General features: G+C 36.2%; 1 protein-coding gene across 1 annotated transcript in view; it reads left to right on the top strand.

Annotated features, from left to right (window-relative positions):
* Flt1 (fms related receptor tyrosine kinase 1) overlaps window positions 1-16,984 on the top strand; it is a 201,730-nt gene that overhangs the window by 41,554 nt on the left and 143,192 nt on the right. The window contains exons 3-4 of the mRNA XM_048800762.1: window positions 10,106-10,202; window positions 10,578-10,804. Coding sequence (XP_048656719.1) covers window positions 10,168-10,202; window positions 10,578-10,804 — 262 coding nt within the window. The 5' untranslated portion in view covers window positions 10,106-10,167. The remainder of the gene's footprint in view (window positions 1-10,105; window positions 10,203-10,577; window positions 10,805-16,984) is intronic.

The raw sequence follows: 16,984 nt of genomic DNA, 5'->3' as shown, positions 1-16,984 counted from the left end.
AAGAAAGAAAAGAAAACAGTTGTTTAAAAATAAAGTTGAAATTCTAGAGGGTTTGAATTCTTTGAACGAGAAAGAGTTGAGGCTTCCTTCAGCAAACATGCACTCTTCTTCAGGTCTCACCTTCAACTTTATCATTCTGGGAGAATCTTCTCCTTCACTGATCTGGGCAAAGCCTCACCACACCTGTTCCTTTTGCATGATAACGTGAAAATATAATGCTGTTTTATATTTATATAAAAATTCTCTATAATATTTCATATATCTGTATATACTAGTTTACTTATACATCATCCATCTAAAGTTACAAACACTTTAAAGAAAACAATCTTCTTTGTTATTGTATCCCTCTCTTAGTATATGCTCAGAAATATTAACTGAGAGAGTTAATGCTGAAGTTAAAGATTGGAGAAGTCAATAGGGTAAGGGGATGAGAGAAAGGGGTCACATAGGGAACATAGTGGGAAAAAAACCAGGGAAGGCTGGCAGTACAAGAGAGATAAGAAGAAAAGATAAACCAGGGAGAAGAGTTCTCAGATTCCTAGCCTCATGCATGGGAGTCCAACCCTTAGCCCAGTTCATCAATCTCATGGGGGTAGGGAACTGGTGGCTTAATTCCACAGGAGCAGCTCTAGGGTTGGGGAACTTATTATCTCTCCAGAGTTCTTCTTTCTGGTTTTATGCAAGTCCTGCTGACTGGTTAATGTCTTGTCCTCAAGAATGGGCTGATTCATAAGTTGTTTCAAAGCCTGTCAGACTGGGAGACAAACATTGGCAGAAATTATAGCTTTCTCTTCTCTCAGAGATAAGTATCTTGATGATATTAAAAAGTTTCTAGAAATAAAGAAATTTCTAGAAATGAAGTTCTAGATAGAGTAAGAAGGTGTATAAATAAAAATGCCCTGAAAGTTAAAACAAATATTTTCCAGATTTGGAGTACAAATGACTTTAAAGTTTTCTATGGATATTTAGAAGGAAAGCCTTAATTCACATACTGGAGTGAATCATGAATATTTAGCAAACTCTTTCTTTTATCAGTTGAAATATTTCTGATGGAAGCATACTGCTTTTAATAGGTTACTTTTCCTTCCAGAATTTTGACTCTAGGCAAAACTTGAATAACAATTCCAGCTAAGATTTTTTTTTCAAGTTTTCAAAATCTTGGGAAGGCAGAGCTATTAACCAATATTAACCAATGTAAATTAAGTGAGTCTTAGGAAGTGTGAAAATTATAAGCACCCGGAATTAAAAAGAACAATTTAGTCACCATGTCAATTCCACAGTTAAACAAGATTCGCCTGAAAGCTATGTGTAATGAAAAGGAATTGTATCTCAAGTTTAATTTAGAAGGAAACTGATTCTGATGATAGCAGATATAATGGTCAAGAATGCTGTGCAGTGAGGCTTACAAAGTTTGCTGTCATTGTTTTAAAAAACTCAATTCCCCAATGATGGATAACTTGATCTCATACTTCTGGCCATTCAAATCTCAAAGGTCAGAGATCTCCTCAACTTTCCTCTTAGCGAATTCAAAGCATCTCCTTTATAGATAATCTAAGGGATTCCAGAAGAATATTTTCTATGGAGTTCATAAACTACATCAAAGAAAGCTGAAAACTAACATAGGAACTTCACACTCAGCCTTCAATCTCATTTTATTCCTCTCCTATTTTTATATGCAAGGCAACCTGTATTCTGTCATTATGTGTAATTGATAATAAAGTTGAAAATGTTGAGTATATTAAGGGAATAGAAGAAACATGATGTTAGCTCTAACAGTGTATTTTGCCTTTCCTTGCATAGACAGCTATAGTGTTAAGTACACGGCTTGTCTTCTTTGCTTTACTGTACAAAAAGGCATTATTTTGGATTCAAACTTAACGTCTAAACAGGATGCATTTTTATGGTTAATAGTATTATAACACAGCTCCATGACATTTTTTCTCCTCAGAAAGAATTGTGTGTGAATCTGAAGTTTATCTGTGCCACATGAAAGGTTGTAAGACATGGCTGAATGTAATCAAAGTTTCCAGTTCCCACTCATGTGCTTTAACCATTCCATGGCAGGCTCCTAAACTGAACTGACAGTAGTTTCCAATCTCTGTGATGCTTTCCTTCTAAGAAACTCCACAGGAACGCCTGTAAATAACATGTCCTTGAAATTCAGAGGCCTGCTGTCATCATCTCTGCAAATGCCTGGAACTTTAATGGAAGCAGAGTATTTGGTAAAATCTCTGCCAACTATAATCCTAATGCTCTGGAGAACAGAGAAAACTTTGAATTTTAAATTGTGGGTTGTACAGATCATCTTTGCTTCCAGACATAACTGTTTTCTTAAAGAGAATATGAATGCTTTTTACAGAATGGAACTTGTAATTCTAAACAATTTAACATTAGCCTTCTAATCTCTAAGGCAGTTTGTCTATTTTATTAATATTACTACCATGCCAATTAATGCCATTTTATCCAAATACTCTTTCAGCTATCAGCATTCTGTTACTAAATTTTGACTGCTATATAGAACTGTGATTCTAAAGAGAATAAACCAACTGATAAAATATTAATTCTATTAAAAAAATCACTTCCATGAAGTCAAGTGTTTTACATATTATCTTGTATATATTGAGTACATATTTTCTGAAGTTGCACTTCTGAGGAATCAGTTACTGTATATTTTTCAGATGTTTATTATCAGAAAATACATATAATCTGGCTTGAAATAACTTGAACATTGTTCAACTTGAACAATAGCATAATGCTACTAGTGATTATGAACCATTCTATGAGACATGACATCAGAGTCCTCTGAACAGTGGCACTAGAGAAGAACATAAGCTGCAAATGGAGCTTCCTGCTACTGACAGAGAAAAGGGAGAAGTGTCCAAGACAAAACAGTCCTTTTTTTTTTTTTTTTTTTTTTTTTGCATTTTGGGGGTATAAAGAGCATCCATTCTGTTCATAACCAGTTGAAAGTCTAGCAGAATTTTCTACTAATACTTTACAAGCTATGTCAACCAGATCTTGACCTTTGCTCCGGGCAGCTCAGATAACTTCCATGACACGGTGTGGTAAACTCAAATGACATGTTAGCTCTATGGAGGTGGGTTTTAAACTCATTCAATAAAAGAACAGCAGTGTGGGAGTAGAGCATTTTTTGGGAAAAGGTAACCCCTTGGTCAGCAGATTTCTCCTGCCCAACCTTAATTAACTCTCATGTCACATGAAAAGGAGTTGTGCGTGGCAATAGGTCACTGGAAGGGTAGGCTCCTGATGGTAGCTGGTGACAGGTCTAATGATCAATGAATGTGCCCTGTTAAACTGTGACCCTCTGAGAAGCCAGTGTCAAGTAAAAAGCTCCAAGAGGCACCCTGAGACATGCTCCCCTCGTAAACATTGACACTAGGAATGTCCATGTTACTACAGGACTTTCCCCTGGTGAACATTTTAAACCACAGATTTTTTTCTTTAAAATAACTTTTATAAAGTTATGGGGAAAACGAGTAAAGTCAATGATCCATGTATGGATGGAATGAAGTTCCAAGTTCTAGTCATTTTAGACATTACCATTTCAGTGACATCCTTATGCCTTGAGCTGCAAAACTGTGAGTTTTATTAACTCACAACTAAAATATGTATTGTGGGGGTTGGGGGTATATAGCTCAGTAGTAGAGTGCCTGCCTGGCATGCACAAAGCCCTGGATCCCATCCCCAGCATCATATACGTGCACTCAACACATTCTCTATTCCCTTTCCCTCCCTCCCTCTAGGAGACCGCCCCCCAACCAGTGTGTGTGTGTGTGTGTGTGTGTGTGTGTGTGCGCGCGCGCGCGCGCGCACGTGCACACACGCTTATTAATTATAAGATAGTTTTAAAACAAACTTTTCTCCTTCTTGGACAGAAAAGTATAGGCATACCTGTATGCTGGTATATATGTATGCATGTATTAACACATTCTTTCATTTGTTTTCCTTTGATTTAAGACCAACTATTAACAAATAGGAGCTTGGAGTATAGCTCATGGTAGAGCACTTGTTTAGCACATGCAAGGCCCTAGGTTCCATCCCTCACACCAAAAATCAAACAAGGCCAATTGTTTTAGAAGAAAAACCCCAATATTAAAAAATTAATATATGGCTAATTGTGGGACTTAGTTATTTTTTTTAAATATATTTTTTAGTTGTAGTTGGACATGATGCTTTTATTTTATTTATTTTTATGTGGTGCTGAGGATTGAACCCAGGGTCTCCCACATGCTAGGCCACTGCTCTACCACTGAGCCACAACCCCAGCCCCTGTGGGACTTAGTTTATGCTGCCGCCATACATATTCTCATGGTTCCATATCTTCTGTGCAGCCTGTTGGCAGATGGAACACAAACGCTCCAGCCGTTCTCCAACATCCTAGAAGTGAGAAAAGAATTTAAGAATGTACATTCTAGTGCTCTTCATTATAGTGTTGGCTTAGCTAGTGCTGTTGTCTTTATTTAATGCAGTAATTCTAATCAGTGCATTCAGTGGGAATGTCCACTTCATATTACCTGATAAATACCTGAACAGAGGCAGACACAGAAGTTAAGACCCAGACTGGACTTTTTCTCAAATGCCACAACTAGCATCTCAAACACAAATTTTGGAAGCTTCTAGAAATTTGCAGTTACATTCTTCACTTCTTTCCTACCCTTGCCATCAACAAAAAAGGTTCAATGAGATTCAGTCTGTGAGATGTAAGCTTTTAATAAGCTACATCTTGAGGAAGGAATCCTTTTATTATAAATGATGTTTAATTAACCTCACACAACCTTGGTAAATGGCTTATGGTCTTAAATTCAAGTTTTAGAAACATGATACTTAGGAAATTATATTTAGATAAAGATTCCATTTATCATGTAGGATTATGTACTATTGAAAACATAGTAGGCAAAATCAAAGACAGATGCTTCTCATTTGAAATAAATCTAATATACAAAGCTTTGAGTTAAAAATTTTATAATCAATAATTTTGATTTTAAAAGGAAATGCCAGTAGATTCTTCAGAGTTCTAGCAACAGAACTGTCAATGTGACTTAGTTTATTATATTTTCATTTAAATAGTAAAGACTCAAAATATGAAATTAGAAGTGACTTAAAATTAACACTAAATTGAATTTAAATTATTCTAATTGGGGCAGTAAATTTTTTTGCAATATGTTTGTAAAACTTCCACTATATAAATGGTGATGTTACTTATCATAAAAGAATTAATTACTTCTCTAAAATTGGACTTCTGAACTTTTGGATTGAAAAAAAACTAGTGTTAAAACCTTAATCCTGAGGGGATCATATGTAGAAATAGATTTCAAAATACCACAATATTTTAGACCTTCAATGTAACTTTGTGATTACTGTAGTCATAATTTGTTGGGGTTTCAAAAAGAATACAACAGCTTTATTGAGATAAAACTGACTTCTGTGGGAGACCAGAATAAGACACCCCTAATATGACTATAGGAGATCAGAATATTGAAATGTTAAATTCAGTGATTTTTTTAAAATATATTCCGAGTTGTGCAACCATCATCACTAACTGAATTTTAAAACATTTCATACCTCAAAGAGAAACTCCATGCCATTACCAGTCATTCTTCGTTCACCCTCTTCCAGTCCCTGGCAACCACTGATCTGTTTTTCTATCTCTATGGATTTGCCTGTTCTGGATACTTATATAATGGAATCATATGTGGCTTTTTATGACTGGCTTCTTTCACTTGGCATAATGTTCTTGTTTTTAAATTCACTTTCTCATACTTCTGGAAGCTAGAATTTGAGATCAAGGTGCTAGCAGATTTGGTTTCTCCCAAGAGACCTCTCTGTGTGACCTCACTATGACCTCACATGGCCCTTTTGCTATGTGCTCCAGCACAGTCTTTCAAGTTTCATCTATGTTGAAGCAAATATCAGTACTTAATTCCTTTTTATCATCAAGCCACATTCCATCATAGGATATACCATATTTTTCCATTCACCAGTTGATAGACATTTGTGTCATTTCCATTTTGTGACTTTTACATATAATAGTGCTGTTAGCATCTCTGTATACATTTTTATGTGGACATATGTTCTCAGTTATCTTGGGTAATTGTTGAATACTGTGTTTAACCTATGATTAACTATGTTTAACCATTTGAGGGACTGCTAAACCATTTTCCAATATGGCTACACTGTTTTAAAATCCTACTAGGAATGTATGAGGGATCTAATTTCTTTACATCCTCACCAACACTTATTATTACCTGTATTTCGTATTCAAGCTATTCTAAGAGGCATGATGTGCTATGTCATTGTGCTTTTTATTTTCATTTGCCTAAAAATGATATTCTTCATCATTTCATGTGCTTATTGGTCATTTATATATCTTCTTTGGGAAAATGTCTATTCAGATCCTTTGTCAATTTTTTCAATTGAGTTACTTGTCTTTTATTAACCATAAGTATTTTTAAAATGTGATTTCTAACGTGTACATTGTTATCAATGACTTATGGTCTCAGAATCAGAATTTTTAGGCTGGAAGGGATTATACAAATCAAAGTCTAACCTCCTCCTTGACAGTTGGATCTGAGGCTTAGAGAGGCTTGCCCATGGCCTCAATAGACCTACTCTGCCACAGAGCTGGGGAGATTAATGACTCTAAATTAAAAATAGAAAAACAGATGTTTCATGATCTATACAGCTGTGCATTGCTTATTGACCTGGTTACTTTCTGAGAAATGCATTTTAGGCAAATTCTTTGTTTTGTGAACATAATAGAGTGTACTTAGACAAACTAAGATGCTGTGATGTCAACAGGCTTATAGGACCATTTTGGATACGTGTTTCATCTTTGATCAAAACATGGTTATTGTCTTTGACTAATAAAGCACTTTTTTAATACAGACTAACCCTTTGATTTCAATATATTAAGAGCTTGGGCCAGTGTCTAGTTGGAAGAGGAGCTATGGGACTTGTCTTGAGGTTGCATACAGTTAGCAAGAACACTTTTTATTTTTTGCAATAAAAATAGTAGTTCTCTAAAGATACTTTTAGTCTTATAAGAATCTTCCTTGAGTCTTAAAAGTGACAGCAAAGTTGTCTGGCTCATAATGACCTCTGCTGGGCGTATGTTCCTTTAAAATCCATCATGGTAGCTTTTAAGAATTTTGAAGAGGGCTGGAGTTGTGGCTCAGTGGTAGAGTGCTTGCCTAGCATGCACAAGGCACCGGGTTTGATCCTCAGCACCACATAAATGAAAAATAAAGATATTGAAAAAAAAAAGAATTTTGAAGAAAGAAAATCATTTGGGCTTTGGATTTGGTTACAAAATAAAGCCATATTTTGCTTGGAAATGTACCCTTCCCACGGAAGTCAACGTTCCATTTTGCCAAATGAAAGGAAGATGGGGAATGGAGGGTAGCTTTCTACCTGATATGTGGCATGTGGGGAAAGATAAATGGGATTGTTATTGGAATCATAAAGTTCTATTGTTCCTACAACAAAAGAATATTCAGATAAGATCAATATAAAGTGTCAGTGTTCAAATAAGGACACATTCACACAGTGGTTTCTTAATGCTACTTGCTCATACTGCTTGAACTATGGATTTTTCTAATAAACATTCATAAAGTCCATTTTCATTGTCTGCATGGAGTGTTTTCATTTTATTTAAATAATAATTTTCATATCAAGAAAATTTATATAAATAATCCATATGCCCCTCATGATCATATTGTAGTTGACTTTACCAAAAAGGGATGGAATCATTCACTGAGGAAATGATTCTAAATCTGATTTTTAGGCTCCCATGGCAAACAGTGGAAAGTTTGATACACACCCAACCTTTACAGTTGGGGAATCATTGTTAAATTACAGCACTCCACCCTCAAAATTGAAATACCCTGTAGATTTATTATCTAAATGGGCTATCTAAATGAATTTACTATCTAAGTGTTACTCTGGGCTATTGAGAAGAAGAGTAAGCCAAGTTGCCCATGGTATAAAGATGTATATGTTTATGAATATGTGCATATTTATATCTTTACATATATCACTCATGAGATATAAAAAGTGACATGAAGTAGATGCTTAAAAATGTTTGCTGAATGGCTGGGCTCGGTAGCACACACCTGTAATACCAGAAGCTTGGGAGGCTGAGTCAGGAGGATCTCGAGTTCAAGGCCAGTCTCAGCAATAACAAGGTGCTAAGCAACTCAGTGAGACCCTGTCTCTAAATAAAATACAAAATAGAGCTGGGGATGTGGCTCAGTGGTCGAGTGCCCCTATGTTCAATCCTCAGTACCAAAAAAAAAAAAAAAAAAAGAAAGAAAGAAAGAAACACCAAATTAAGTAATGCAAAAGGTCTTGCACTTAGTAAGTCGAAAACAAAACTTCAAATGCAGATCTTTTAACTAAGTCCAGTTTTTTTTGAGACAGAACCCAAAACATACAACAGAAAGCACAGCTGGGTGTGGTGTGGGAATTTGACACCTGAATCTCATCTCACAGATCTGTAACCCAACATGAAAAATTTAGAGGACCATTCATCTCAAGCTGCTACCTTAAGTTCCACTGTATAAAACCCATTTTTTTAATATTTATTTTTTTAGTTATAGGTGGACACAATATCCTTATTTTATTTTTATGTGGTGCTGAGGATCAAACCCAGTGCCTCAACAATGCGAGGCAAACGCTCTTCCTCTGAGCCACAATCCCAGCCCTATAAAACCCATTTTTAAAGTAAAAAAATTTCCCAAGATTTGTCCTAAATAGTTAAACTTCCAAGTCTGTCTTTCCTCCCTTCCTCTAACCCTTGTACTTGCCTAAATGTCACTAATTCTGGGTCCCTGGTTTCCTGCCTTAACCAGGTTTTGCAGTTGCCTCGGGAGGAGGAAGCAGAGGATGGAGAAGAAGGGAAAGCAGAGAGGGGCAGGAGGGATGAGGGGAAGGAGGAGGCAAGAGAGATTGTTGCTGACTTTATTCTGGATGGTCGACGGGAGTTTCAAGAGAAACTCAACCTCTGTAGGACCTTTGGCTTAAAGAATCATGACACCAGGAGAGTCCAAATGGAAGGTCACAGATCCGAAAGCACCTAGTTCCATCTCTTGGTTTATAGATACAAAAACTGGATCTAAAGAGAGAGAGGACTTGTCCAGGGTCACACAGCTAGTTGCTAGAACAGATGTCATTATTGCACTGTATAAAGATGTACAAATCTTAAAGTACTTTCATACACTTTATTTCATTGCTTCACAACAGTCCCCCGAGATGTGCCTGTCAAATGTCACGTAAGTGAACAATTTCCTTTTTACTGTACCATTACAGAAGTAACTTGTAGATTGCGTAAGAAAAACCAAATAGTTTCTAAAACTGACTTAGATCCTAAAATTAGTCTTACAAATGAGGAAACTACTTTGGAAAGAAAAATGTCTGGCCCCAAAAAACATTGCTCAACTAATTACTTATCTATTGCTAAAATTCAGGAAAATTCCTATACCTTTTAAAAAATTATTGGTTCTTATTATACATATTTATAGGGTAATGTGATAGTTTGATACCTATATATAATATATAATAATCCAACCAGAGTAGTTAGCATTTCCATCTCCTTAAATAGTTTTTAAATTTTTAAAATTTACATATAATAATGCATCAGTTTATGAGGTATGTAGTATGCTATCTCCTTTTTATGCAGAAAAAAAAAATACAGAAGCCTAGTCTAACTAACTGGATAACCCACACTGGTAGAAATTTAGTATTTTAAATATACTTTGGATGACACTGACATTTAATCTTGAGAGTTTTAAATAAAATATTATATATTTTTAATATGATTTCATTTTGAAACATGAATCTATTAACATTCTAGATATATGGGCTTTTGGATGATATAATACTTAAGTTATTTATTATAAAAGTATATATAATATTTATGAGTCATACTTGGACTAGAAAGAATTTGTGAATTAAGAGAAACTTAAATTCAGTGTATCTTTGTGCAGGTGTAAGTAAAGAGAAAAACTTACTTTATGAAACAATAACTTTAAAAAACAAGATGAGAAGGCAATTTGTAAATAATACAAGTAAAATTTTTGTTTTCCAGGGTCTAGTTCGGGTTCAAAATTAAAAGGTCCTGAGCTGAGTTTAAAAGGCACCCAGCACGTCATGCAAGCAGGCCAGACACTGTATCTCAAATGCAGGTAAGTGACTGTGCTGGTTTGGGAATAATCTACTTGTCCTTCCCAGGGCCCAATTATTATTTCCCTGGTAGAATAGAGAGGTAGATTTTAGTGGTCTCCTGTGATCTGCAAAGTTCAAACCACCACGTCTCCAGCTTCACATGGAGGGGAAAGAATTATTCACTAGGGAAATGGGGCAATGATGCTCATTTTTGCAGCTTTGTTCTCAGTATTGTTCAAAAGGTTTTTTTAAACATGCTTCTTTTTATAAAGACGAAGATGACTACACTTAAGAGAAGACAGAATAGTGCTTGCCAATAAAATGAATGTTTAGGAACTGTTGCTGAGCCTTGGCCCAGTCTTGATTGTGTTTTATTTTCTTATTTACAATTGCAGGGGGGACTCACCCCATTCATGGTCTTTGCCTAAAATCGTGAGTAAGGAAAGCAAAAGACTGAGCATAACTAAATCTGCCTGTGGAAAGAATGGCCAACAATTCTGCAGTACTCTGACCTTGAACATGGCTCAAGCAAACCACACTGGCTTCTACAGCTGCAAATATCTACCTATATCTAGTTCAAAGAAGAAGAAAGCAGAATCTACAATCTATATATTTATTAGTGGTAAGACTTCCATTCCTATGTTCTGTTTGCTATTGCTTGGCAGAGGGCTTTAAATCTACCCTGGTCCATTGGAAAGGTGGCTTTCCTAGAGAGTATCAAACAAATGGACCAGGAAAGAGATTACACCCTAGTTGTAGAACTTAAGAGAATTCAGTTTTGCATAATGCATTTGAACAAGAATTTTTAAGGCCTAGTCAGTGAATTGTACACTCCATAAGATAAGAGACTCTTGTCTATTTGGCTCACCATTATACCCATAACATGTAGAAGTGTCTGAATGGATAATAAATGGTAGGATCTTAGTTCTATTTCTTAATTATTGAGAAGCCTCAAATAGGATACATGATTTTGGTACTTTAACACACTATATTGTCTTATATGTTAGAATCGTAAAATTTTTTTTTCTAGGCTAGGGAAAGTAGCTCAATAGTAGAGCACATGCTTAGCATGTTTGAGGCCCTGGGTTTGATCCCAGCACAACACACACAGACACACACGCAGTTGTTTTTCTTCTAAATTAATAAATGTAGTATTATTAATTTCTCTTGAACATTACAAAATTGGTTCCAGTTGACAATGGTTTATTATTTCATGTTCACTGAGCAAATATTATATAAGAACTGGCATACACCATTGAATAGTGAAAAGGACAAAAGGTAAAACTGAATCTATCTCTCTTTCTTTTTCTTTCTTTTGGTGGATCTGGGGTTCAATCCAGGGCCTCACACATGATAGGCAAGTGCTCTACCACTGAGCTATATCCCCAGCCTGAAATGAATCATTTTTGGTTACAATTTCTATGATACTGTTTTTTCTGTCCTTAGAGAATGAGCAAATGAAGTAATAATATTCAAAGGGAAGAAATGAAAAATTTTTAAGGAAGTATACATTGAAAACAGAATTGGATCCCTGAGAAAGAATATAAAAGTGTCCTGTTGTGTTTCTCTTTGTTTAATCCAGTCAATTTCCAAAATCACTGAGGGGGATCTAGAGACCATAAAGCAAAATTGGTAGACACCTCAGGCACAAAATTAAAGTTATAAAAGTACATATGGTGGGTCTTCCTTCTCATGAACTAAAGAACAGGATATTTGCTTAGTAGGCAATATAGTAGATTTAACATCTTGGTGCGATTCTTTTTTAATTTTTGAAATAAGGTAACTAGACAATGTTTTACTCATGCATAATCTCTAACTCTCCAGATTTAGGATTAGTCTTAGGAGACTGAACAGTTTCATGATACTGACAGTTACCTCTTTAGCTACTATCAGCCTGATGTTGACTGAGCCAGTGTTATATCCCTATTCTTCAAACTGTTCTGACCTGTACTTTTCCTGGGTAGCTAACTGTAGGGACTACACATCCTAGCGGTTTGCCACTGTAGGGATGCATCAGCCTACTTACACATAGAGTAGGCTGCAGACAGGGACCTGGGTATAGAAAGTCAGCACAAGCCTGTGGGAGGGAAAAGGGCAGAAAATGGGGCAGAGTTGGAGATGGTACAGAATGAAGAATAGAGACTTTGAGAGAGGCAATTTTGCAGCTCAGAGGGAAAGAAGACACAATGCCTGATAGTGGTGGTGGTGGTGTGGGGAATTATACTTGGCCATCTGTTTTCTTTTTCTGGTTCCAGAGTGTATTATTATATTTTTTTCCAGTGCTTGAATAGAAAAGAAAGCAGTGCTTCCTAGAGACTCCTATCTCTCTGGAGGAGTGGGACTTTAATACTAAAATTTGCATAAACTTTTCTCCTGTGGGTTTATCAGAGTCTGACTTGCAATTCAGACACACAAATAAATAAAGGAAGACCTTAATGTGTCTTGTAAAAACAACATTCAGTTATTCTCCCTTTAACTCCTACAGAAACAGGGAGTACATGATTTACTCCAATCCCCTTCTATGACAGAACAGATATGTAGCTACTTAGAATTATTTACACTACCCAACGGAGCAGATCTGGCAGATAATCATGACTTTGAGTGTTAAATCAATTGTTAATCTAAGCCTCATGAAGGCACATCTGTGTCTGTCTGATGACTCTTCTTATCTGTAATGTGCCTCCCCAGGACAGTGCCTGACAAATGGCAAAAACTCAGTATTTGTAAAATGAATGAATGAACTGGTTAATGGGTGCTTGTGGAATACTATGTTAAAACTGATATTGAGGCTAAATTCCAGGTCGAATACAAAGAGTGCCATGAGATTGGAGAGTAGTGGCCATTATTTCATGGACTCATAGCCTCTGCTGTGAGCATCAGGTTACAAGTTCCAATATCTCAAAACTCTGCACAATTTGTTAGACATTAGGAAATTGTCTATTTCAAAGACTCTTCTAGGAGAAGAAAGAATTGTGAAATGCAGAGTGTTTCTTAGGCATTTCTTGTGAAACACATACAAATACAGTCCATAGTAAGAATATTATGAGATCACTGGAAAATTGTTAGGAGGTATCATGAGATTGATCATTTTTAAATAGCACTAATACTAAAAGATGTTTGGCTAATAATGGTAGTCACAGAGGAGCATCCTGAATCTTACTTGCTTACTAATTAATCAACAAATATTTAGGGAACATGCTATATGCCTATAGCTGTCCTCCTATGAGAAGTGACACCTATTTTGTTATCTTTTTCCTGGCAGAATGTTATTAGTCTCATAATCATACCTTATAAAAGTCCAAAGTAGCTGTGATATAATTCTTTAAACAATTATAATGTTTCCAAATAGCCCAACATTTTCTGTATTTCTGTATTTATTACTTTATTAATTCCCTTTTGGAGGAAATTTGGTCTTCTGCTTTCATTTTTATTGAACACTTCCATTACAGGTTTATTTTAGTTCAGGGGCACAAAACTCCAACCATTTTTTGATTACTCACTAGATACACAGCTGTGATTACTCACTAAATACAAACTGACTATCATGTATTTATTGTTGAATATTTACTTCAGAACATGTTGTTCTGTTTGAAGGATTTCTTATCCCTGAAAAGCATCTGCAGATGTGTTAACATTTCATTTTAGTTTTTAAAAAGAGGGGAAACCATCTTTTGATATCTTCTGAAAGAGCAAACCTGTAGTCTATAGTATTTTTTGGTTTTTGTTTTTGTTTTGGGGGTATTAGGGATTGAACTCAGGGGCACTCGACCACTAAGCCACATCCCCAGCCCAATTTTGTATTTTATTTAGAGACAGGGTCTGACTGAGTTGCTCAGCACCTCACCATTGCTGAGGCTGGCTTTGAACTCACAATCCTCCTGTCTCCGCCTCCTGAGCCACTGGGAATACAGGCGTGCTCTACTGCACCTGGTTCTATAGATGAGAAAAAGAATCTGCAGTATATAGCTTTGTTTACATATCACCAAATCCAATGTATGAATTATGAACAAACTAATATTTTAGACGTTGATTGCCTGTTATGTAATAGGCACAGTTCCCATCTGAGTCTCATACAGATATGTTTTTCTGTATATTAAAGAGAAACTAATACTCTCACTTTATCACTATTATTTTATATAAATCCACCAATCCTCTGATATATCAATTTAATTACTCAAGTGATTATATATTTAACTACTTGAATTTATTACTAAATTGTCTGGTTAAATTAAAATTAGTGAACTTCTTACACTAATATAGCTTCTTACATTTGTTCCATTCCTCTTCACTTAAACAAACGGTTTTGTTTATATCATGCCATTTATCCCTCACCAGGATCTACTCAGGGCTCTTGGTTCTTTACTTGTAAAAACCAAGGCTCTGTGGGGAACAGTGAAAAAGTATTGACTACAAGATCAGGTGCTCCGATTTCCCTTCCGAGTCTCAGTGGCCACAAGAGATGGAAAGGGGCAAGACCAAAGCAAGGGGACCAGCAGGACAGATGTTGGCCCCTATTCACTTCATGACTTTTGGGGAGGGAGAGAGTTGATAGGCTTGTGGGATCCATGCCAGGTGAGTGAAGGACAGTGAAGAGTCAAGTGACACTCAAATTCTGGTAGGGGTTGTATGGCCAGATGGAGCTTTACCCTACTAAATGACGCTGATGTGAAGACATCATCACACTGGCATCCTCCCTGATACACCCTTGGAGTGGTCTAGGCACTGAAATGAGCATAGCTGAAAAATTGAACCCCCTCCCCCAGTAATTACAGCTACAAAATTCTGAGTTAAAAAGAAAAGGGAAAAAACCACCACCACCACCACTGATTTGTTGCATATTACAGAGGATTTCTGGAGAAATGGTGAATTTATACATAAGATATTGTCTCTGGGACAACCTTTTCGAAAAAAGTTTTGTTAAAATTATTATTATAATATATGAGTTGTGACTGGCAAGTAAGAAAAATGACCAGAAATGTTTTAAAATGGCATCTCTAAATGATTTAGTACTGTGAGTGTGTCTAATTCAGTGAGCAAGACCTTAAACTTTGCATGTTGAGCTCCCCATACTGTGAAGTTAGCCTATATCCCTCCCTTCTCCAGCCTTGAGCCTTTTGGGGGGCTACTTAAATATAATATTTTCTCTTGGAAAATTATAATTGGAAAGTGAAAAAAAATGGGGTGAAGCTATGGTTAGGTGGCCATCTCTAGTTCTTTGCTGTGAAAGAAACACACTGCTTTTCCTCTGTATCTCTTCTTGACTATGTTTCTCTCTGAGTTCATTAAAGTAAATGGGCTAGAGTATGTTCATGAGTTTTTTCCTTCCAATTATTTTCTCATATGCATAAAACTGATGAGCTCTGCATAATAGCCCAACTTAAGACATAAAAAATTAGCAGACACATTGGGTCAATAACTGAATAGTAGTATAATTTCTAACAACAGATATTTTTAGAAAGAGAAATAATTATGCCTTTATATAAATGTATTTAGTTGTGAAAAAGATCTATCTGGCTAGGGGACCCTGAGCAAGTAAAAATCTTAACAGTACAGATGTTCTGAGAAGCATTCAGTGCACTCATTTGTATAGCAAATTTTCTTAAAATTTTTCTTAAGAGCTTTTACATAATTATTTCTGAGAGAAGCTGAGTTGGCATTGCCTGCATGTTATAGAAGAAAAACATTCTCAGACACTTGCACAGGAGAGACAGAGTTCATAAAGTTGTCATTTGTCAGGATGGGGATCCAGGTCAGATCCCTAAGTTTAGGCTATTTCCCCTACATTGGACTTTCAGCTCTTGACCTCAAACTATGACCCAATTATTATCATCTTTGAAAACATATAGTTATTACATTTTTTAAAATCTCAATTTTTTTTCTTTCTGTTTTGAGTAATGATAGGGGTTTGGCTGGATTTCAGTATGTTTCCCAGTGACAGACCTTAGAGAGGCAAATCCTGATTCTGAAGAACTTTGTATGGTGGCCTGATGGGAAAAAGCCTTGTTTTGGCATCTGCTCCCTGCACTCTGTCTCACTGCTATATTCTAGCTCACACAACATGGGAAAAAGACACAACTCTATCTACAAAGTTGAGCAGGACTTTTTAAAATGTGTATCCCAAGCCAGGCACAGTCACGCATGCCTGTAATCCCAGCAGCTCGGGAGGCTGAGGCAGAAGGACTGTGACTTCAAAGCCAGCCTCAGCAAAAGCAAGGTGCTAAACAACTCAAAGAGATCCTGTCTATAAATAAAATACAAAATAGGGCTGGGGCACAATGTGGCTCAGTGGTTGAGTGCCCCCAAGTTCAATTGCCAGTACCTGCCCCCTCCCCAAAAAAGTTAAAATGTGCATAAAATTCAGTTATTGACCCAATGTGTCTGCTAATTTTTACGTCTTAAATTGGCCCATCAGTGGGCTGTGCAATCAAATTAGTGAGTTGCAACCAGCATTAAAAACACAGAGACTAAAGTGGAAAATATCCATGTATACTGCAGATAGTAAGGATAAGTTTTGTTTAGTAAAACTAATCGTTTCCACTATATCCATATATGTTCTCTCATTCTCTCTCTCTCTCTCTCTCTCTCTCTCTCTCTCTCACACACACACACACACACACACACACACAAATGTAAAGTTCATAGGTATATGTGTCCATGCATGTGTGTATGTGCTTAACGGACCTGATGTAAAAACATATTTCTCATTATAATAAGTTTTAAAGTGAGAAGGGTAGGCCTTATTTGTGCTTTATACATAGGAAAGCAGTGCCAATTGAAAACACTTTTTTTTTTTGGCGGGGGG

The sequence above is a fragment of the Marmota marmota genome, unplaced genomic scaffold, assembly GCF_001458135.2.
Source record: "Marmota marmota marmota unplaced genomic scaffold, marMar, whole genome shotgun sequence".
Lineage (NCBI taxonomy): Eukaryota > Metazoa > Chordata > Mammalia > Rodentia > Sciuridae > Marmota > Marmota marmota.
This window is presented reverse-complemented; position numbering and strand designations above follow the sequence as displayed.